We start from the raw sequence: 23,875 nt of genomic DNA, 5'->3' as shown, positions 1-23,875 counted from the left end.
ATAATGCTTGATATAAGATATTAACTGAACTGCAGTAACATCAGACCTGTGCCAAATGTAAGAACGAGGTCTGTCTCTTCAGGGAGGAGACGAAGCGGCGTGCAATGGGGAGCTTCTTAGCTGCAAGGCATTCTGGGAGGTTTTCCAGAGAAGAGGCTAACCAGTGCTCCCAGTGTTTTGCAAAGTTTCTTATATCTGCCAAGAGACTGTTAAAAAAAGAAAGAAAAAAAACGTGAAATATGCAGATTTACTGATTTAATGTTTGTAATGTCAAAGGTCATTGAGGATGAATTACTAGTGTGTGACCTCCATGCTTATCATGCTGAAGTAAAAGAAAAAGAGGTTGTTCAAACCTGGATTGTGTCAGTAATGGTTTTATGTGCTACATAAATACAATATTTGAATGGGGTGAAGTGTAACCAACAAACCTTTCAGGCATCTCCTGCATTGTGGCAGGAATCAAAACATCTGTTAAAACCTAAGAAAATAAAAGATTCATGATTACAACAAACGACACACTGGCATCTTAGTTAGCTATAGATGAAAGAAAAGGAACAGCAGAATGTTTAGTCATATAAAAAAATAAAAGTATTAATGTAAGAGAGGGATCTTTTTTTTTTAATCCTCTGGTCCTTACCAGTTCTTAATATTAGGAAAACCCAACTTCAGATGAGCGTCTAACAGAAAAAGATCATGCACAAATGGAATACATCCCAAAAAATAAACAAATAAATCTTCCCAGAGGATGTCCCAGAAAGTTAACTCCAACATGAGTCCTCTGAGGGAAAATGCAAGAACTGCATTTAAATGTTCAAATTCATGCATGTAAAGTATGGCGTTTTGGAAGTAATTCCATTATACATCAAATCCTCACTGACAAAGCAGCTTCACAATGAAACTGAAATAATAAATTAATTAATTCAAGCAACAAGAAAAGTTGTGAACAACAATGTAAGGATTATACCATCATGCATTATGTCCTTATATATATTGATTCACTGTGTTACTTTTTCAAAATAACCTTCAAATTTAGATTTTTATTATAAATGTGTTTAGTCGGCCACTGAGGGACAAAAGGTAAGACTGTATATGGGTAAAAATGTTCCACTTTACTGCTTTGTAACAATTCAATTCAATTCAATTTTATTCATATAGCGTCTATTACAACAGTTGTCTCTAGAATCCTTCCAGAGACCCAGAACATGACCCCCGAGCAATTATTACATAAACATAAACAATGATAAAAACTGAAAACAGAAAACAATGAAAAGATTTTGACTGAAGAGGATACATTTCCAAGTACTCCCTTTGACATCTTCTAAAATCTTTATCTCTGGGTCAATAAAAAGAGGTCTTTCTCACATATTTGCTCAACCCCAGAGCTGACGAACATAGCTGCTGGTTTACCTTCAGCTGCTTAAACACAAGAATGTCATCATTCGACCAATTTTCAGCTGCTCTTAAATGCCACGCATTAATGATCAACTCTGATCAGGCCAGTCAAATGTGAGCTGCTCAAGATAAACACACTAACATGTCCCTCCTGCCAAAAAAAACTACCTGCTGCCATCAGAGATATGTGACAAGAAAGGCAAACTCTCCTGATGCAGCCCATACACTCCGTACCCTGATCCAGGAACAGTTTACACGAACCATAAGATTATATTAACTAACTTAGTGGTCTGTGTTTAAGGTTTTTTTTTTTAAATCTATGCACATTTCAATCAATATGATTTTTTTTCTATGCCGGCATTTCTACTGATTTTTCATGTTAATGAGATTTTAATGCACAGAGATAGAATAATAAAAGGGGGGCTGTTCTGAATATGTTAAATGTAAATGATTTCTGGGACTTGCTCATCATAAGCAAATGTGAAATGTGCATATATATATATATATATATATATATATACTGTCCTAGTTTTTGCTTTTTTCAGTACGCCTTTGAGGCATCTTAAGCTTCCAAACATTTGCATCTATTATAATAAAACATATGTAGAAAGTTTTTCTTGACAACCTTATAGAGGATGGAGTCACAGACACAGAAGATGTTAATGATAACTGGGTTTTCAAGCAGCGGCAGAAGGTGGTCAGGCATTCCCTGCCAGAAGTGGAGCAGAAAATTCTGAATCTAGAAGGGAAAGAAAAGTTGTCAGATCCTGTGCACACCAAACATTTTAAGTATTTATTAAATTACTTATGAAAAACATATCATCACCTCCTCAAAGTTGACATTAATGGCATTGTCTAGGATGCATTGACAATGTGTTTTATACATCATAATCAGAGTATCCACCTGAAAAAGAAAAAAAAGACTTGTTAAGAAGTTATATTAGAACAGAAAAACAATTTTCAGTGGAATATTTCAACGATTTATTTCATAGCATTTTGTGGCACATAAGATTACTTTTCTTGACAGAAAAGACACATTATACTGATACATTATTGATATAGTCACGGTGATTGATCAGTAACCTTCTCTCTGGAGATATTTTCATGCAGCACAAGGTGCTGAGCACTGGGGAAGTCTGGGAGCAACGTCCCAGTTTTGGAGCTCAAAGAGTATTTCCTGGTGAAGCCACCCTGAAAAAGACAAGTAGCTTGCTGCTGTTGAACTTGGTAACACCCTGCAATTATTCAAGAGTTGAAACAACTAGACAATATATGCTGTTTTTTGCTGACCACTTTTTGTATAATTTAAATGTCAGGATTCCATTTTTCTGACAAACCATATTTCAGTGTTGATTCACTCATATTTTGCTGTCTGGGGTGGCACCGATAGCATGTGGCTAACTTTATTGTAGCAAACTCTGCAGTAAACCATAAAGCCCCCCCTTCAGCCTGCATCAGGTGTTTTACACTCAGAACTTATTTCACATCCATCATCCAGCCATCTTCACTGTAACAAATGAAGACATGGATTGAATCCTGTCATCGTCAAAATGTTTAAATCAATTGCAATTGTTAAATTCTTACTGTATAGTTATTTTAAGCTAAAGTGCTACAATTCATTTCTGGAAGTTGTTTTACTGTCCACAACAGTGCCAATTACCTCATTCTTGAGCTTGCTCCCTGAGAATCTGGGAACAAAATGAAAACATGTTTAAGGTTTTTTTTTAAAGCAAAAAATGTTTTAACCCTTTAGGCAACGCAAGTTTATTTGTAGAGCACATTTCAGGTTCAAGACAATTCAAAGTGCTTTATGTAAAAATATTCTTAAAAATTCATTAAAAAGTCATTGTTTAAAAACAGAAAAAACCAGTTGAGAGCTTAAGCAGCACTGATGCATTCTGGAAGTTTGTTCCGCGGGTGAGGAGCATAAAAGCTAAATGCGGCTTTCTCTTTTGTCTTAATTTAACTGAAGAAAATTCTGGCACATTGACTTTTTAATTTGATCAAAGCATTTGATCAGTGTTTGAATTGGATTATAGTCTCCTGGTAAGATGGTTATATAGATTTGCGTGGGGTTTTTTTTTTCAAGTATTTAAGCAAGCTGGAGCATATAGATGTTAAACAACAGAGGCCCCAGAACTGAACCTTGAGGAACTCCACATGTTATTTTTTGTTAGCTCCGATTTGCAGTTATCTAAAGACACAAACTAGTCCCTGTCTTTTAGATAGGACTCCAACCAGGTCAGTGCTGTGCCAGAAAGTCCCACCCAGTTCTTTAACCGTTCTATCAAGATATATTATGGTCAACCGTTTTGAATGCAGCACTGAGATCCAGTAAGACCAAGACTGAAATGTTGCCACTATCTGTATTGGAGTGGATGTCATGAAGGAGCTTTACTAGAGCTTTCTCAGTGCTGTGATGTGATCAGAAACCTGACTGGAAGACATCAAAACAGTCCTTTAGTGCTAAGAGGTTGTAAAGTTGTTGAAAGACAGCTTTTTCTATGATTTTACTAAGAAAGGGGAGGTTTGATACGGGCCTATAGCTGTTCAAAAGTGATCTGTCTAGACTGTTCTTTTTTAAAAGTGGCTTAATGACAGCTGTTTTTTGGCACTGAGGAAATATACCTGAACGCAGAGACGTATTTACAAAGTCTAGAGTATCTGACGACATAGAATGTGCAACGCTTATAAAAAAAAGCCTGTTGGTAGAGTATCAAGGCAGCAAGTGTGGAGTTCAGGTGGTGTATGATGTCATCCAGGATTTTATGAGTGACTGGATAGACGTGTGTCATAGCTTTTCTCAGTGGATTCCCTTATCCTACGTCTAGCTTAGGAGCACTGACGGATCACTGACTGAGCTGATCAAAAGGGCAAGAGTGCTGCAAGTAATAGTTAAAAATAATTCATCTCAGCAAGACATGTTATGAATCACATAACATATCACATGAACTAATTTACTTTTCTGTTTTAGGAAGTGTAATGACTTATAGAAAAATATAACTGACTTGAACACATTTGTACTTTATATGTAAAAGAAAAACATATGTGAGAAGTTAAGGAGGAAATATATTCATTTTAAAGTGATGAACAACTGAATGATACCTGGTTAAACCTTTTCCAGAATAGACAGAGTGATAGTAAGCACTGCTCTCTTTGATGCCAATTCCATAGTAATGATATCTGGAAAATGACAAGATCATAATATTAAATGGAGGTTAAGCTGCAAGTTGGGGAAAAAAACAAGTACATTTTTTGGTTTTGTTGAAAAGATTTACTTTGAGTGTCCTCTGGTGCCCAGTCTTCTTGTTGTTAGAAGAGGAAACTTCTGCCGGATTGTCTATTCAGAAAAGGATGCATTCAGATTCAGGACAATATGAACTTCTTCCTCGTAAACAGGCAACTGCTGGAACCTTAACTGGACCAAATGGCTAGCGATGCATCAAAATATAATTTAAAAATTAAAGCTGCAAGCAGCAATGAACGGGCCCTCGCACTCACGTCAACCGCCCCCCATAAGCATATCAGAAATGACACCACCCACGACTTCCTATGTCAAACCCTTCAAAAGTTATAGCAGAAAAAAGGGACGACCAGTCAGAAGAAGGGGCGGGGCTAATTCAGGGCAAAGAAGATCAAGGACTCATTACAGAGTCCCATGACACCACCCACGACTCTCTATGTCAAAACATTCAAAAGTTATAGCAGAAAATAGGGACAACCAATCAGAAAAAGGGACTGGGCTAATTGTCACCAATTATGGTCAAGGACTCAATGCTGAGTCCCATGACACCACCCACGACTCTCTATGTCAAACCTTTCAAAAGTTATGGCAGAAAAAAGTATTCTAGGGGGCGCTGTTGAGCCGTGAGGACACGCCCATTAATGCAAACCATGAAAAAAAAAATCAGATCACTCAAATGAACGACGATCATACAGGACAGCTGTATCTCATGGTCCAGAATGTATGATATTATATTAATCTATTATACCATATTATATTACATGTTGTTATTTCATATTAGCGTACCCAGTAATATAGCATATTGTATTATTGCATTGTATGTTGCTTCATTTCATATATTTTTGACTGTATTATATTGTAAAATTATATATCATAGCGATTGCATTATTATATAATTTCAATTTATAACACTAATATACAATTCCTCACACACACACTCCTTCCAAATGTTTCTTTTTTTTCTCCATTATGACAATTGTATGCTGTCATCCGTTATGTTTTTTGTTTTTAAGCTTGTTATGTCTGTTATTCAAATATATTAATACATTCATTAATATGCTATACTGTATTTTGTATTGTGTATATTGTGTGTGTGTGTGTGTGTATATATATATATATATATATATATATATATATATATATATATATATATATATATATATATATATATATATATATATATATATATATATATATATATATATATATATATATATATATATATATATATATATATGTGTGTGTGTGTGTGTGTGTGTGTGTATACCTGAAGTGTGACTACCTGCAGAACGTATTTTAGCATGAAAGCTTGCATATTTAACGTACATCAAGCATCCTGTATCATAGCTACATGTCTGCCGTTTGTAACAAAGCAAACCGCGTGAAAATCGGTTGAAAATCAAGTGAGTTATAGTTATTTTACTTATGCAGACACCTCCTTCCACAATAGAAGTGAACGCTCTAGAGTTAAAGCGATACCGATCCAAGATGGCGGCCACGCCCGACGTTCTCAGGCAGTCAATGCGGCGCCTCGACCAAGATGGCGGCCGCGCTGAACATCAGCCCCTCCCCCCGCGGGAGCTGCGCGCGCAAACTCCACTCAAATTCAAAAGTTATGGCAGAAAATCGGGACAACCAATCAGAAGAAGGGGAAAGAGAAAAGTAATGTGCGTCGTCACAGGACAGAGACAACCATTTTGATGTAAAAAAAACACAAAAATTGCTGACAAAACTTTTGGCATATCAAGCCAGGCTTGAACTCTCGACCTCTGGCAGCAAAGACCGCAATAATCTGGCTGAGCTAAGTCTCAGATATTCCTTTTATTTGACCTACTGGCTTAGGACAGACCAACATAGCGATAAAATGTCTGGAACTTTTTTTTCCTAATTTTTTAAATATTTGTAAGTTATAAATATTAGTAAAACCCTAGTATTTAAATTATTACTTTTTCTGTAACCATTCTGCCAAGGTTGTAACCGGGCTGAGCCGGGAATATTTCTGAAGTCACCACATTACAGGGAGCTGATTGGTCGGGGGGCGGGGCCGTCATCACCCTACTCGCCACTGATTGGTCGGGGGGCGGGGCCGTCATCACCCTACTCGCCACTGATTGGTCGGGGGGCGGGGCCGGCAGACGTTTGAATCAGGAAGCGGGACTCTCTATGTCAAACCATTCCAAAGTTATAGCAGAAAATCGGGACAACCAATCAGAAGAAGGGGCGGGACTAATTAAGCCCAACGAAGCTTAAGAACTCATTACAGAGTCCCATGACACCAACCACGACTTCCTATGTCAAACCATTCAAAAGTAATGGCAGATAAAAGTATTCTAGGGGGCGCTGTTGAGCCGTTAGGCCACGCCCATTAATGCAAACCATGAAATATCAAATTTATCACCAAGTCTGGCTTGCATGCAAAATTTGGTGACTTTTGGAGAACTATCAAATATGGACCAATCACATGAAGGGGGGGCGCGCCTTTTGGCATCTAGCGTCGCCACGGTAACACTTTTGAAAGAGAAAAGTAATGCGTGGTGTCGCAGGATGTAGACGCACATTTTGATGTATAACACACCTGGGTGCACGTTACGGTTCGGGCTGAATTAACTGCCGAAGGAATGGCATAAATTTCGCCAAAATGACACAATTTATTCAAAATGGCCGACATCCTGTTCGGTTTCGGCCATGGCTCCAAGAGACTTTTCTTTAAGTTGTGCCATGATACAGGTGTGTAGCGATTTTCGTGCATGTACGTCAAACCGTATTATGGGGCTTGAGGCACAAAGTTTTCCGGGGGGCGCTGTTCAGCCATTTTGCCACGCCCATTAATGCAAACCATGAAATATCAAATTTATCGCCAGGCCTGGCTTGCATGCCAAATTTGGTGCCTTTTGGGGAACTATCAAATATGGACCAATCAGATGAAGGGGGGGTGCGCTTGTTGGCGTCTAGCGTCGCCACGGTAACACTTTTCAAAGAGAAAAGTAATGCGTGTAGTCGCAGGATGGAGACGCACATTTTGATGTATAACACATCTGGGTTTACGATACGGTTCGGGCTGAATTAATTCTCGAAGGAATGGCATATATTGCTCCAAAATTACGCGATTAATTCAGAATGTTCAAAATGGCCGACTTCCTGTTCGGTTTCGGCCATGGCGCCAAGAGACTTTTCTTTTAGTTGCGACATGATACAGGAGTGTACCGATTTTCGTTCAGGTACGTCAAACCGTATTATGGGGCTTGAGGCGCAAAGTTTTTTCTGTCTGAAGCAACGAGATGAAGGGTGGGCGCGCTTTTTGGCGTCTAGCGTCGCCACGGTAACGCTTTTGAAAGAGAAAAGTAATGCGTGTGGTCGCAGGAGGGAGACGCACATTTTGATGTATAACACACTTGGGGGCACGTTACGGTTCGGGCTGAATTAACTTTCGAATGAATGGCATAAATTTCGCCAAAATGTCACGACTAATTCAAAATGGCCGACATCCTGTTCGGTTTCGGGCATGACCCCAAGAGACTTTTGTTTAAGTTGTCCCATGATACAGGTGTGTAGCGATTTTCGTGCATGTACGTCAAACCGTATCGTGGGGCTTGAGGCACAAAGTTTTCAAGGGGGCGCTGTTGAGCCATTTTGCCACGCCCATTAATGCAAACCTTTAAATATCAAATTTTTCGCCAGGCCTGACTAGGGTGCAAAATTTGGTGACTTTTTGGGCATGTTAAGGGGGGCAAAAAGGCCTTCACTTTGTCAGGAAAATAATAATAATAATAATAATAATAATAAAAATTCCTGCAAATACAATAGGGCCTTCGCACTGCAAGTGCTCGGGCCCTAATAAAAGAATATAGTAATACATCAAACATAAGAAATATATAAAATATGTGTCACAATTTTACATTTGAGTAAAGAAGATAAACGGACCTTTCCAAAAGTAGCAGCACAGGCCGGCTCAAGTTTCTCTTTTCTGCAGAAGTCCAGATAGTGAGCGTAGAGGATGCATCGAGGCAAACACACTCCCTCACACACTATGTAGTTCTCCTCTAGCCTGTGGGGACACATAAATACTCATTACATTTTTAAAACAATACATGAGAGGGCCACTAAAGACAGTACATTATAATATTCATGTAAAGTTTACATTTAGATATGACAATACAATGATATTTGGATAAGATATACAGAACAGAGAGTAAAATACAGCTTTACGGAGGTTTTAAAAGGTACGTAGATGAAGAGTTTGAACTGCAGCTTATTTCAATTACTTCATGTAAGGTTGAAGCTGATAGTCAATCTATTTTTCTTGATGATCAATTAAATGCTTGGATCGCAAAACTTGGAGATCCTGAAAATTTGAATAATCTGAAATAAATTATGGGAAATGTACACATTAAGCAACTGAAATCATCCAAACATTAACTTATTTAGTTGAATTAAGTGCGCTTCCTGCCAGAGCGACCTGTCTACTCCCACTTCCTGCACCTTTCCAGGAGGAATACTGCGGCATTTCCAAACCGACTGAGAGATGTTGTGTCTCCATCGTGTCCGGGGTCTTCCCCGGTGCATCCTCCTGGTTAGATGGGCCCCACACACCTCCCCAGTAAAGCATACAGGTAGTATCCACAGGGGACTGGAGTTTCACCAGTCCTCATCACGCTGTACCCCTCAGACTTCCAGTACAAGTCGGAGTCTGGTCATCTGCAGAAATACTCAGATGACTCTGCAGTTGTGGGGTCTGTTAGTGATGGACAAGAGACTGAGCAAAGAGAACGGGTGGAGTGCTTTGTGGCATGGTGTTGGAACCATCATCTCATCTTGAATGTGAACAAGACAAAGGAGGTGATTGTGGATTTTATGAGAGCCAGGATTAGGCCAGATAGTTTTTTCCGTCATGGGTAAAGTTAAAAGAGCCGATGTAAGTGGAGACCATTTCTATTTCACATTCAAAACTCAGTTATTAAAAGTGTCTTGAAACGAGGAGATTGATCTCATAAAGATCTAATCGTGGACTGGATAAGGTTACAAGTGTAAGAAATCAAAAGATTTTGGAAGGTGACGCAGCCAAATATGTGAACAGATATTTGACAAAGGAACTAACAAACACATAACTGGCTGCTCATGGAGCGAGGATAAAAGCGATTAGAGAATGTGCCGCTGTCGGTGTGCAGCCAAAAACATAAATTCAAGCCACCAGTCAGAATGTCATTCCCGTGTAATTTGATGAGGACAAATAAAACATTTCTCAGAAACATGTGTAAGCATGAGCTGTAAATAAAATCCTGTGCAGAGAACGATGGCCCTGACATTTGTGATCAGGAATCAGATTCTGGGGAGAACAGGTGAGGTTGTAATAAGTGTCTACTTGGAAGTAGACAGTAGACATATAAATCAGGGTTTAGTTAAAAATATATAGGCAAACAAGGGGCAGCAACTCGAACAGGGTGACATGGGTATAGACAATGGAGGAATGGATGTTCAGAGGCTGCAGATTTTTAATTTGTAAATTTAAAGGGTAGCAAATGTAGCGTGATAATCTTAAATAACTATCCCAGTCAGTTGTAGCTAAATATTTCACATTGGATGGAGGTGCTGCACCCTAACGAACAAGCTGTGAGAGAAGCTGCAAAGCAGACAATGATGGATGGATGTATATCTAAAAGTGTTTGTAATAGAGAACAAAAGCAATATCTATGACAGGGTATTTGAGAAGGAAAGATGGGTAAAAATCTGAAAAAGAAATTCAATTTTCAAAAATTTTTGTCAAAAGATTGTGTGAGAAAATCATTGAAAATCAGATTTGAAATATTCCTTCCCCAATCCCTTCAACAGTATTAAGAAGCACCGTTCAGCAATAGCTGATATAACCACGTGAGTCAGAGATTTGTCTTGGAAACAGGACACAAGTGCAACGCCACAGAGCTACATTCACCAGGCTGCTTGAAACTTAACTGCCTTTTGTTAAACTTATTTAAACAGAGTCAACATTTTTTGGGCTCAGAAGCATCTGGGATGAACCCTCACATAGTGGTAATGTGTATTGGGATCAGACAAGTCAGTATACCAGACGTTTTCTACCAAAAAAGAAGGAAAAGATGAAATGTGCTTCAAACCGCATATTAACAAAGCAGCTGAAATACAATATTGAGCATACTGCTGGTGCTTTTACCACTGCAGAGTGAGCTGGGTCTGTTTCTTCTTGTCCTTGATGAGCTGAGTGATGGTCTTCCTGGAAGAGCTGTTGCCCTGTTTGATGGTTAGGTCCGAGTTTAAGTCCACCAAATCATGATCGTCCTCGGATGATGCCGTCTCATTGCTGTCCTCTGCTTCTGATACAGAAAAAAATACTTTAATGACGAGTGGTGTTCTTTAAATGAACTACACTTTTTTTCTATTTGTTTATTTTTCATCTCATTTAGTTTGTAAAATTACATTTTACATTTTGTCTTTCACTCGCCTCTTAACATACAGTGTGTGTACAGTATGTACATGCAGAGCTTTATTGTTATTACCGTTTTACCGTGAGTATAAATAGCACAAATGACAGCGAGGCTCAGATGAGGCTAGTGGAGGTGGATAAGGAGTTGTCTCATGTTGCCACAGCAACAAATGAGACATCTTGTGTGTGTGTTGTGCTGCTTCACCTGCTCAAAGTGGTCAACAGCAGAGCCCTGAGCCAGCACGTTACAGCGGTACGGCTCAGCGGCCCTCAAATAGTTGTTTACAAACTAGATTTTTTTTTTTTTAATCTCAGACTGGTAATTGTTTGCATTCCAGCAGTCGAAATATAAAGAACTGACAACAAAGTTAACTCAAAATTATCTAAAAAGAACAGGGTAGCGTTCAGAATAGAAGTGAGGGCGTTTCATAAGAATCAGAGGAAGCGAGATAGATGAGTTGTAAAGTTCAGACAGTCTGTCATAGTGTGACATACACCATGAAATATGAATCCTCCAGCAACCGCTTTGTACATTTCATTCATATTTCATTCCTTTATTTAGTTCAAATGAAGCGAAAAGCTGATAAATATAGATTTATTGTGTGGCTTAAGCCTTTTAGGGTTATTCAGAGACAAATTGAGATGTTGGACTGTAGTTGATGTTGGATGTGGCAACGCTGTTGAAATGTTGGGGGTCAGTTTAACTCTTCTGCAGGTTTGTGTTGGTCTGTGTTTGACTAAGGGCCACTGTTTATCTTACATGCTTCAAGTTTTGCTCCAAAATACTCCAAAACCTTGTCAATTCATTTCAGTTTTCAGTGTGTGTATAACCCCCTTTTTTTAAATCTAAATCTCAGCAATTGTTAGTTTTTTTTTCTTCTGACCTTGACAAGATTATTTGTGCTTTAATTTATCTCTTAACTTATATATCTTTTTGGTGGCATGCTTGTAGAGTAGACAAATCCATGATGTGGGTAATGTTGAAAAGAATCAAATAATGGGACATTATTTACTAAAGTGTGCAGCAGCTTTTCAAAGCTCTGCTCTGTAATTCCTTGAAGACTTATTTTGCTCATTGGGAATGTTTCAATTTCTTCTCAGTCACAAAGAGTGCATTTTTCTAATGATTGAACCTTCTTGCACGCTAAAGCACAGAAAGAAAGTAGACAAACCTAAACACCTTCAATGTCACACTGTAATTGTAAAAGCTATTAAAATCATTACTGCAGCAAATCCCAACAGAGCGATGACAAACAATCTGACAAGCTAAGTCAAAATATGTAACACCAATTTGAAAACACCTCTGAAATGCTCAGGTTTTTTTATTGTTACACGGCAACCTTTTGTGCTAAGAAATGAAATTAGACGCTGCCAGAGCTAACAGCACGCAGCTACTTACGGTGTTTAAGCATGGAGTATGCTGAGGTTTACAGCTTTCACAATGAGACTAAACAACAGGCGTAGACACAGAGATAAGAAGTCTGAATATGAAGAAAGATTTAAAAAAAGGAAGAAAAAAAACAACTACGAATAATTCAAGTAGCTGATATTTTAAAATATTTTATATTTAAAAAAATCTGGAAGTATAACAAGATTAAATTAAAACATAAACTACATAAGGGAATTTAAAAAAGAGTCAATTTTTATAATAGAAGCTGCAGTTGTACACTTGTTACATGTGTCATATATATATATATATATATATATATATATATATATATATATATATATATATACACATATACATATATACATATACATACATATACATACATACATACATACATCCTATATATATGACAGCCGAAAAATGTAATCCAATCACATGATTGATAAAGGCGAACATTTAAAGCTATTTAAAGGGGGGTGGGGGGGGGGGGGGGGTAGGAAAGCCTTTAAACGTACAGTACATAAAACGTGGCATCTGCGAGGCCTCACCGAGCTGAAGGATCCAGACTTCAGCACACAGCGAGTAAACTAACTATCTGCTGTGATACACTGATCAAAATGACAAACAGCAGAAATGTAAGAATCGGAGCGGCAGTAAGTAAACATCCCTCTAATCTAATACTGAATGAAAGGTTTTCCAACAATAAAAAAATGAAAAAGCAATTTATTCCCATAAAAGAAACCGGGCTCTGTCTTCATTTGTTGATCGTTTTACCCTCTTGATAACTAAAAGACCATTGTCCTACGCAACGTAATCAGCTTACATGGACAGCAAAAACCTTTTAGGACGAATCCTAAACTTCAGCATGTGAGAATTTATGACAACGCATGCGATTAAATGAAATGTGATTAAATAAATAAAAGGAACGCACAACTGCAATCGAGTCATTTCCCCAAAAACACTGAACTGCTTTAATATGCTTATAAGTACATTGGTGACAGGGATTTTAAGAAATGCTGATTTGTATATCATAACTGACTAAAAATGAATAATTTAAGTGCACTGGGCAAAATGTTCTGCCTCAAGATTGTGAAAATTAGGGGATAATACATTTGATTTTAACTTACAAAAAACAAAAATGAAAAACGGGTGCACACAAAGATCTGCAGAGGACTTCTGTTAAGCTTTGGTCCTCTCAAAAAAGTAGAAACCTGGGTTTGTATGTTTCCATGGTATCTCAGTGTAAAGACACATTTCATGATATTTCTCTACGTGTATAACGTTTAACTGTTTATGGATTTTCCTTCTTGTGTGTTTCTCTATTGTAATTTGCTTCTTCTTTTAAAAAATAATTTGACACATATATCACAGAAAAATTAACTATGCAGCAATACATTTGTCAGTCAGCAAATCTGATTAAATAGAAAGATGCACACATTTCAAGTCATTTGTTTTAAAAACAAGATATGAGAAGTGTATATTACTGGTATCTCTGCACGCTAAGGTTTACCGCAAATTACAATTTGTGAGCAAACAATGTCATGAAGACTGGAACTGTGTAAAGGCCACATGAAGCTGTCCTGATGTCCCGGCTGCACTGGCATACATCTAGAAAATGTAAAACCATGTTTTTTTAAAAACAACAAACAAATAATGTTAACATTTGTTGCTTTGTAAAGCCCAATTCTCAAGGCCTTCTTTTAAGGAAACCTCATTGAGTTGATTGACTGGCTGGGCTTTGGCAGTTATAAGAATATCACAGAGTTTAGAAATAGCTGGGCAGAGATCTTTTAAGCATATCTTTGAATGTGAAACAGACAACTTTGCAAGGGGAGTGAGTGCGGCCTTGATGCCAGTTCAGTGAGGTGTTAGCGACACCATGTGGTTGATTTACATCCCTGCTTTTACCTGAGCTCAAAGCAGGCGCATCATTCACATGCATTTGATTTCAAAGGCTTAAGTTAAAATGTTATGGAGTTAAATGAGACAAGAAAGAGAAGGAAAAACAATATGGATTGCAATATAGTTAAGAAAATAAATCTCTCAACTCAATTGTGAGATGATAACAGCACATTAAAGGAGTTGTGTTTGCTGGTTTACCTGATTTGATTCCAGAGTCATTCTCCTGTTGAAAATGTGTTTGTCTGCTAAAATCTGAGTGCATTTCTTCTGGTGAGCTACACAAAGTTTTGGTAAAAGAGTGAATAAGAAATATACCGTCTCTGGCTGAACTCTCAGAGCTGCCTTTCATCTGCATGATTTAAAAAAATAAAAAAATTAAAAGAAAGGAAGGGAAAAAAGGGCAACTAAATGTACACATGAAAAAGGGGGAAAAAATAAAAGAAAAGTGATGCTGGTCTTCTGGGAAAACGTAAGATCCTTATAGGGTACAAACCAGCTTAAAAATCCTTAGACACCGTTTTTTAATCCTTTTGTCTCACAAGTCCAAGTAGAAACAAGGGAGATTTCCAGCATGAAGTCTAACATGTTGAAAGCTACTAACAGGGATGAAAAGGGCACAAAAACCTGAGCCAGAGCCGGAGCGACCAGGAGGACAGAACAACCTCAGACTAATAAAGCTGTGCCGAGGGAAGGCAGAGCTAATGAGGCCGTGAATGCATTCATCATATTTACAGAAGAAGGAGCTAAACCTGTTTATTAATGATTAACCAAAAAACCCTCATCCATCTGTCCATCCAGCTATCCTACCTCCCACAGTCAGCCTGCCCTTTACATCAGCTTAAAAACACACATTTTAGTCAGAACTGCATGTTTCCTCTTTATCTAGATAGTTTTTAATCTGAAACACCTTTCTGTGAAAGGTGTTTCTTGTCTTTTAACTCTGTTTATATGTTGATTTGAAGCTCAATGAGACAAGTTTACTTAAGAATAATAATAATAATGATAAAGGTCATTTTCACCCGTATCTACACTTTGATTTTGCACAAATTTTTTTGTTTTAATATATTTTAAAGTGATGTTTATGTTAACACCTTATATTGTCTTATTTTGAATGTTTCATTAATGTTGCATGGAAGTGTTGGTTGTTAAACATGCAATTTTCTCACAAGGAAACACGCACACATACACTCGCTGTATTAAGATTTTGGAGATGCACTTTGGCTCTTCTGAAAGTAGAAGGATAATAGCAGATGCCTCAAATTATCATGAAACAACATTTGCAGCATTAAAATAGTATGTTATATTTGTATCTTAAACGTTGATGATTTGTTGGTATTTTTCTTTTATAGCTTTCTTCCTTTTCAAATAATTTACTTTCACCTGTAAATAGACAAGTACAACAACTTATTTAAGAAAACACTAGGACAGTAAAACTTTTCAGCTTTGTAGTGTTGACATCCCTTTTCATAGCGCTTCACAAGCATACCGGCATTGAGGATACCAACATTTTTCATTTCAGAATTCTACACGCATTGTCGACTGAGGACAGGCCAGGAATGCAAGCAGCCCGGTTCCCATACGCTCTCCTTCACGCCTTTCTAGAACATACATACGGTGTTTTTCAATGGTTTTGCTCGTAGCTATCTTGCAGGCAGCACATGTTGCTTTACATTCTTAGCACACATTTCTGCATCAATGGTCATTAAAGTGATCACAGAAAAGTAAACAAGCTTTTGTAGGGCATTGATACAACCCTTGACACAAAAGTGATCACAGAGCCTGCCCTCTGGACCTCCTGTTGAGAACTGAGAGCAGAGAACTGGTGGACCAGTTTGTGGCCTGGTTTGGGAACAATCATCTCAATCCTGAAGGTGAACAGGACAGGAGAGAGGATTGGGGATTTTTGGAAAGCCAGAATGATGTCGGATAGTTTTCCATCATGGGAGAAGAAGTGGATGTGGTGGAAGAGTATAAAAATACCTCATTGGACAACAGACTGGACTGAAGATACAACGCTGATGCTGTTTGTCAGACAGTACAGAGCAGACTTTACTTCTTGAGGAAGCTTAGGTCCTTCAGCAACAGGGTGTTGTATATCTTCTAGTCTGATCCGACGTGGAAGGTGCAGTCACGTGCAGATATCTGTTGGAGGGGGAACATCAGAGCCAGTGACTTAAAGAAACTGAACAAACTGATAAATAAGCTGGCTTTGTTCTGGAGCCTCTGGAGCTGATTATGCAAAGAAGGATACTTCATAAAATGAAGAAGGTCACGGGCAGCCTTGAGCATCTGCTTCACAACACAGTGATTCAGCAACAGAGTGTCTTCAGCCGCTACAGGAGATTCTTCCTACCCAAAGCAAACCTCTACAATGAATCTCTAAAGAGACTTAAATCATAACTACAGGAACAATTCATTTTCATTTGGGTATAGATAAAGTATTTTTGAATTGAATCGAGTTGAATTGAATTGAATAACATTCTGATTGGTTCTATTTCGTCTGGTCCAGGGGCTTATTTAAAAAAAAAAATCTGCAATCTTGATTCATTTGACAACAAAACATGTTTCCAATGTGTGGTGGTCCAACCCAGAAGCCGCACAAAATGTTAAATAATATAAAGACCTTGTTTCCACAGACACGTCAAAACAGCTGCACCTCACCTCAGGTTTTCACTCCCAACATATTAGCTCAACAAAAAAATATTTTAAAGACTGTAAACTTTCATATGTATGTTTTCTTCCCTTAAAATGTAATTATGAATATAACTCCCTGTTTCAACAGAACACTTTTTCTTCAGAATACTTCTGATTACATGTTTTCTTTGGTGGCACACAGGAGGATATAAAAATATTCAAATAAAATGAATGCCAAAATGAAACTCATTTGAAATACCACCTAACAAAAGTCAGACTGTTATTGCAAAGAAAAGCTTAGTGTCCACAAACCAATTTTGGTTCTGAATAAATACACAACCTTGGAATGTCACTCACAAAATTTGAAAGCTTATTTTCAAAGTTAAAACCGTAGCAATCCAGATAGTTTTGAGGACACATGACATGTACATTTACAGCTGCTTATCAATGTATTGATTCCAATACCTCTGTATAAACTTATTTCAACCGCTAGATAACTAGAATACCTGAGTAAGACTGAAATAACACTTTAAAATAAAGACTTGGCAATATGGCTCAACGTAGTGAATGATTAAATTTTCTTTTGCAATCTTTTACAAAAAATGGTCAAAACTACATCTCAAGTTTCAACGCAGGAGTGACCCGGAACATTGTGAGCACAGCAGTTTTACAGAGCAGAGCAGGGGGCTCTCTAGACGAAATAACAGCATCTTTGCAGCCGTGTCAGGCAGCTAAAACCAAACTGCACACACACAAAAGTGCCCTGATATTGTGCAACTGTTGCATACTGTGATTCAGGTTTTAGGATAGGATTTTCTTGTAATGCCAGTAGGACTTCATAGGAAAGACAGCCCATATACAGTATATTAAATGGCCTTAATTCTTACATTTATTATCAGAGTATTTTGAGGATTTCTTAGTGGCACTGTAAGGTGTCGTTATTGTGAAGGGAAATGTAATTGTGACAACAGAAGTTGTAGTCACAGTCAGAATGTAGAGGACTTTAATTTTGTAATGTCATCAGAAATTGATTTAATTTGTGATATATTCTTCTAGTTAGACGTGCGACACAGAGAGCCCAATATCGACTGATTGGACAATATTGAGTGTAAAAATTAATCTACAGCGAGATATGAGAGTCTGACGTCACCAGGTGTCTTTCTTGTCCGCCTGACCGCTGCAGTATGAGGATTAGTTAAACCAGTAGTATGAGGATTAGTTAAACCAGTAGTATGGTGATTAGTTAAACCAGTAGTATGGTGATTAGTTAAACCAGTAGTATGAGGATTAGTTAAACCAGTAGTAAGTGGATTAGTTAAACCAGTAGTATGAGGATTAGTTAAACCAGTAGTAAGTGGATTAGTTAAACCAGTAGTATGAGGATTAGTTAAACCAGTAGTACGTGGATTAGTTAAACCAGTAGTAAGGTGATTAGTTAAACCAGTAAGGTGATTAGTTAAACCAGTAAGGTGATTAGTTAAACCAGTTAAACCAGTAAGGTGATTAGTTAAACCAGTTAGGTGATTAGTTAAACCAGTTAAACCAGTAAGGTGATTAGTTAAACCAGTAAGGTGATTAGTTAAACCAGTTAAACCAGTTAGGTGATTAGTTAAACCAGTAAGGTGATTAGTTAAACCAGTAAGGTGATTAGTTAAACCAGTTAGGTGATTAGTTAAACCAGTTAAACCAGTAAGGTGATTAGTTAAACCAGTAAGGTGATTAGTTAAACCAGTAAGGTGATTAGTTAAACCAGTTAAACCAGTAAGGTGATTAGTTAAACCAGTTAAACCAGTAAGGTGATTAGTTAAACCAGTTAAACCAGTAAGGTGATTAGTTAAACCAGTAAGGTGATTAGTTAAACCAGTTAAACCAGTAAGGTGATTAGTTAAACCAGTTAAACCAGTAAGGTGATTAGTTAAACCAGTTAAACCAGTAAGGTGATTAGTTAAACCAGTTAAACCAGTTAGGTGATTAGTTAAACCAGTAAGGTGATTAGTTAAACCAGTAAGGTGATTAGTTAAACCAGTTAGGTGATTAGTTAAACCAGTTAAACCAGTAAGGTGATTAGTTAAACCAGTAAGGTGATTAGTTAAACCAGTAAGGTGATTAGTTAAACCAGTTAAACCAGTTAGGTGATTAGTTAAACCAGTTAAACCAGTAAGGTGATTAGTTAAACCAGTTAAACCAGTAAGGCGATTAGTTAAACCAGTTAAACCAGTTAGGTGATTAGTTAAACCAGTAAGGTGATTAGTTAAACCAGTTAAACCAGTAAGGTGATTAGTTAAACCAGTTAAACCAGTAAGGTGATTAGTTAAACCAGTTAAACCAGTAAGGTGATTAGTTAAACCAGTTAAACCAGTTAGGTGATTAGTTAAACCAGTAAGGTGATTAGTTAAACCAGTTAAACCAGTAAGGTGATTAGTTAAACCAGTTAAACCAGTAAGGTGATTAGTTAAACCAGTTAAACCAGTAAGGTGATTAGTTAAACCAGTAAGGTGATTAGTTAAACCAGTAAGGTGATTAGTTAAACCAGTTAAACCAGTAAGGTGATTAGTTAAACCAGTAAGGTGATTAGTTAAACCAGTTAGGTGATTAGTTAAACCAGTTAAACCAGTAAGGTGATTAGTTAAACCAGTAAGGTGATTAGTTAAACCAGTAAGGTGATTAGTTAAACCAGTTAAACCAGTTAGGTGATTAGTTAAACCAGTTAAACCAGTAAGGTGATTAGTTAAACCAGTTAAACCAGTAAGGCGATTAGTTAAACCAGTTAAACCAGTTAGGTGATTAGTTAAACCAGTAAGGTGATTAGTTAAACCAGTTAAACCAGTAAGGTGATTAGTTAAACCAGTTAAACCAGTAAGGTGATTAGTTAAACCAGTTAAACCAGTAAGGTGATTAGTTAAACCAGTTAAACCAGTTAGGTGATTAGTTAAACCAGTAAGGTGATTAGTTAAACCAGTTAAACCAGTAAGGTGATTAGTTAAACCAGTTAAACCAGTAAGGTGATTAGTTAAACCAGTTAAACCAGTAAGGTGATTAGTTAAACCAGTAAGGTGATTAGTTAAACCAGTTAAACCAGTAAGGTGATTAGTTAAACCAGTTAAACCAGTAAGGTGATTAGTTAAACCAGTTAAACCAGTTAGGTGATTAGTTAAACCAGTAAGGTGCTTAGTTAAACCAGTAAGGTGATTAGTTAAACCAGTAAGGTGATTAGTTAAACCAGTTAAACCAGTAAGGCGATTAGTTAAACCAGTAAGGTGATTAGTTAAACCAGTTAAACCAGTAAGGCGATTAGTTAAACCAGTAAGGTGATTAGTTAAACCAGTTAAACCAGTAAGGTGATTAGTTAAACCAGTAAGGTGATTAGTTAAACCAGTTAAACCAGTAAGGTGATTAGTTAAACCAGTTAAACCAGTAAGGTGGTTAGTTAAACCAGTTAAACCAGCAAGGTGATTAGTTAAACCAGTTAAACCAGTAAGGTGATTAGTTAAACCAGTTAAACCAGTAAGGTGATTAGTTAAACCAGTTAAACCAGTAAGGTGATTAGTTAAACCAGTTAAACCAGTTAGGTGATTAGTTAAACCAGTAAGGTGCTTAGTTAAACCAGTCAAACCAGTTAAACCAGTAAGGCGATTAGTTAAACCAGTAAGGTGATTAGTTAAACCAGTTAAACCAGTAAGGTGATTAGTTAAACCAGTTAAACCAGTAAGGTGATTAGTTAAACCAGTAAGGTGATTAGTTAAACCAGTAAGGTGATTAGTTAAACCAGTAAGGCGATTAGTTAAACCAGTAAGGTGATTAGTTAAACCAGTAAGGCGATTAGTTAAACCAGTAAGGTGATTAGTTAAACCAGTTAAACCAGTAAGGTGATTAGTTAAACCAGTAAGGTGATTAGTTAAACCAGTAAGGTGATTAGTTAAACCAGTAAGGTGATTAGTTAAACCAGTTAAACCAGTAAGGTGGTTAGTTAAACCAGTTAAACCAGTAAGGTGATTAGTTAAACCAGTATTAAGGTGATTAGTTAAACCAGTAAGGTGATTAGTTAAACCAGTAAGGTGATTAGTTAAACCAGTAAGGTGATTAGTTAAACCAGTTAAACCAGTAAGGTGATTAGTTAAACCAGTATTAAGGTGATTAGTTAAACCAGTAAGGTGATTAGTTAAACCAGTATTAAGGTGATTAGTTAAACCAGTAAGGTGATTAGTTAAACCAGTAAGGTGATTAGTTAAACCAGTATTAAGGTGATTAGTTAAACCAGTAAGGTGATTAGTTAAACCAGTTAAACCAGTAAGGTGATTAGTTTAACCAGTAGGGTGATTAGTTAGGTCCTGACTGCTGCAGCCTCTTCCCCACAGAGGTCGCTGGTGAGATCAGTGGATCATAATTCCACCTTTTAACACAAGTCAACTCTCTGAACACTGAAGTAGCGATTTTTTTTTTTCATCCCTGAAAAAACATCAATTTAACCGTCAGAAAACTGCATGCACGTTGAAGAAGTTCCTCTGTCGTTAGTTTTGAGAGTTTGGTGACTTGTGGAGGAGAATGCAGCTGTGGCGGCGCTAACTCAACCTGCTCAGGTAAAACACTCAAATCAAACTACCGGACAGGTTTCTCCCACAAACTGTTTCATCAAGCGGGTAAGGAAGGCGGTAGTTGTAAATGTAAGGATTTGAAACGTCCCTGACTAAAGTAGCTCGGTCGTTCATGCTAGCTCCATCGTTGAATTATGTCGTATTGTGAGCTGGTCCGTTAATAGATACATACTTGTCCTTCCTGCGTCTTCACGGGCACTTTAACTACGTTTGGGCAGGTGGAAAGTCCTGTCAACTTCTTACCATCACTCATTTTATACATTTACATGTATTCATTGTGTGTATTCAGTTCGTGCTGTCTACTAAACACGTGTTTTTCTCCGGTTGAGAATGATTATCTTGTTTTTAGGTTGGATATTTAACACTCATGCCAGTTTTTTGAAACCACGTACTTTTTACTGAACATACAATATATAAATACAGTATATAATGGTCAGGTTGTTGTTTTTTTATGTATTATGCCAACATAAAAGCCTGTAAGATGATCACGTCACCCATACGTTACCTGGAGAACAGCAGTAACGGACGAAGCAGGTCACGTGACCCGTGTTCTGCCAATTTCTGCTACCTATCAAGAAATGCTACTTTGTGGTTCTGCGCATGCGCACTCGATTTTCAAAGTTTTCGTTTTTTTGATTGATTGAAGAATTTATTAGAAGAATTGCATAGGATCAGGTACAGTTTCATGACAGTACAGATTCGCTGATACAAAGTCAACTAAAAGGCATTATTCCAAGAAAGCATTACACTTGTTTACATTGGAGACCTTTTTTAACTCATATAACATTGAATGACATACAGGTAAGAAGCAGTACTTTGTAGGGAAGATTGTAAAAGAAAGAAAAGGGGGGAATTTCTGTTACTTTGCACCGAGAGAGACTAAAAAGGTGATGAGACAAATAGAATAAGCTAGGTAATACAAAACAAAAGCAGAAAACAAATAACAAAAAACAAGAAACAATAATCAGAAGGAACAGCGGGATGTGCAGTAGAGGCTTTGATTATTCCCAGTTACGAGTAGCAGCCTCCTGTAGGTGGCTTTTTAGGGCAGACTTGAAGGAGATTAGGGATTTGCTCTCTTTTGCGTCATTTCTTGCACGATCTAAAATGGATAATATGGGATGTTGAGTATTTGATCCTTCAAAATGCACTACCCATGACATGAATTGCATTACACTTTGTGAACATTATACGATAAAGAGGGGGGAAAAAAACAATTCTATCGCTTTATTTGATATTCATTCAGTCATTGGCCTTTATTTAACCAGGCAGGTCATTAAGAACATTCTTATTTACAATAACGGCCTGGCAAGAGATGAGGACCACTTGGGGGGGAAAGGGAAGTGGTTTAGGGAGTAAAACACAGTAAATTTGTAGCTCTACAAAGGTAAAAAACCATTAGGTAGCATTTTTTGGCAAAGCAGCAAAAAACGGCAGAACACGGGTCAGCCTCTATCGATCAGTCAAGGTACTGCATCGCATCTTAGCATGAGTTTATATGCAGAAGTGAGATGGTTGGCACTTGCCTGAGGTCATCAAAATAAACCCACAATTATTAAATACTTTATTGATTTGAGTTGTAAACATAACCACACATTGTGAGGGTTTACTATAAGATAAATCCACATGCGTAGATTGGAGTCTTTATTTGCCTACATTACTGCTTGTAAAAAAAAAAATTTGAATACATGTTATGTTTGCACTTTTGGTGGTGACTGTTTAAGTGGACAGGACATTTAATTTACTAAAATATTGTTTGTTGTATGTGTGTGAGGAACTAACAATATTTTGATGCATTTTCAGTTTTTATATTAGATTAGATCTTTATTGTCATTGTTATATAACAACAAAATTAGTGGAGTGCCATCAGCCACTGCTAAAAAATAAATAGATAAATACTATAGTATATAAAACATTTACACACAACATAAAATAAAACAAATAATTTATTAAAACCAGTAAATAATTAAAAATAGCCTACACATGCACACAATCCTTCATATCAGTCTATAGTTTGTTTTTGAGTAGATTGAGTTTTGTTACAGCTGTAGGATAAAAACGGTCTCTGAATCGTTTGTTCTTGTTTTTATTGCTCTGTACCGTCTACCTGAGGGCAACGGTGGAAACAGAGTGTCCAGGGTGAGAAGTGTCCTTTGTGATCTGTTTTGCCTTTTTAATACAGCTGCCGCTGTGTGAGTCCTCCAGTGAGGGGAGAGGGCTCTCTATGGAGCACTTGTAGAAAGACACCAGCCCCCTCACCCTTGTAGGAGGACTCGTCGCCTCCTGAG

The 23,875-nt window shown here is 37.3% G+C and overlaps 1 protein-coding gene across 1 annotated transcript in view; it reads right to left on the bottom strand.

Moving 5' to 3' along the window:
• rfx6 (regulatory factor X, 6) overlaps nucleotides 1-9,369 on the bottom strand; it is a 32,885-nt gene extending 23,516 nt beyond the window's left edge. The window contains exons 1-10 of the mRNA XM_061746915.1: nucleotides 9,093-9,369; nucleotides 8,558-8,681; nucleotides 4,671-4,732; nucleotides 4,498-4,575; nucleotides 3,053-3,080; nucleotides 2,476-2,583; nucleotides 2,219-2,296; nucleotides 2,018-2,131; nucleotides 429-478; nucleotides 47-206 (exon numbers count right to left, since the gene is read on the bottom strand). Coding sequence (XP_061602899.1) covers nucleotides 47-206; nucleotides 429-478; nucleotides 2,018-2,131; nucleotides 2,219-2,296; nucleotides 2,476-2,583; nucleotides 3,053-3,080; nucleotides 4,498-4,575; nucleotides 4,671-4,732; nucleotides 8,558-8,681; nucleotides 9,093-9,199 — 909 coding nt within the window. The 5' untranslated portion in view covers nucleotides 9,200-9,369. The remainder of the gene's footprint in view (nucleotides 1-46; nucleotides 207-428; nucleotides 479-2,017; nucleotides 2,132-2,218; nucleotides 2,297-2,475; nucleotides 2,584-3,052; nucleotides 3,081-4,497; nucleotides 4,576-4,670; nucleotides 4,733-8,557; nucleotides 8,682-9,092) is intronic.
• Nucleotides 9,370-23,875: the final 14,506 nt, after the last annotated feature.

Source organism: Cololabis saira, chromosome 18 (assembly GCF_033807715.1).
Source record: "Cololabis saira isolate AMF1-May2022 chromosome 18, fColSai1.1, whole genome shotgun sequence".
NCBI lineage: Eukaryota > Metazoa > Chordata > Actinopteri > Beloniformes > Belonidae > Cololabis > Cololabis saira.
This window is presented reverse-complemented; position numbering and strand designations above follow the sequence as displayed.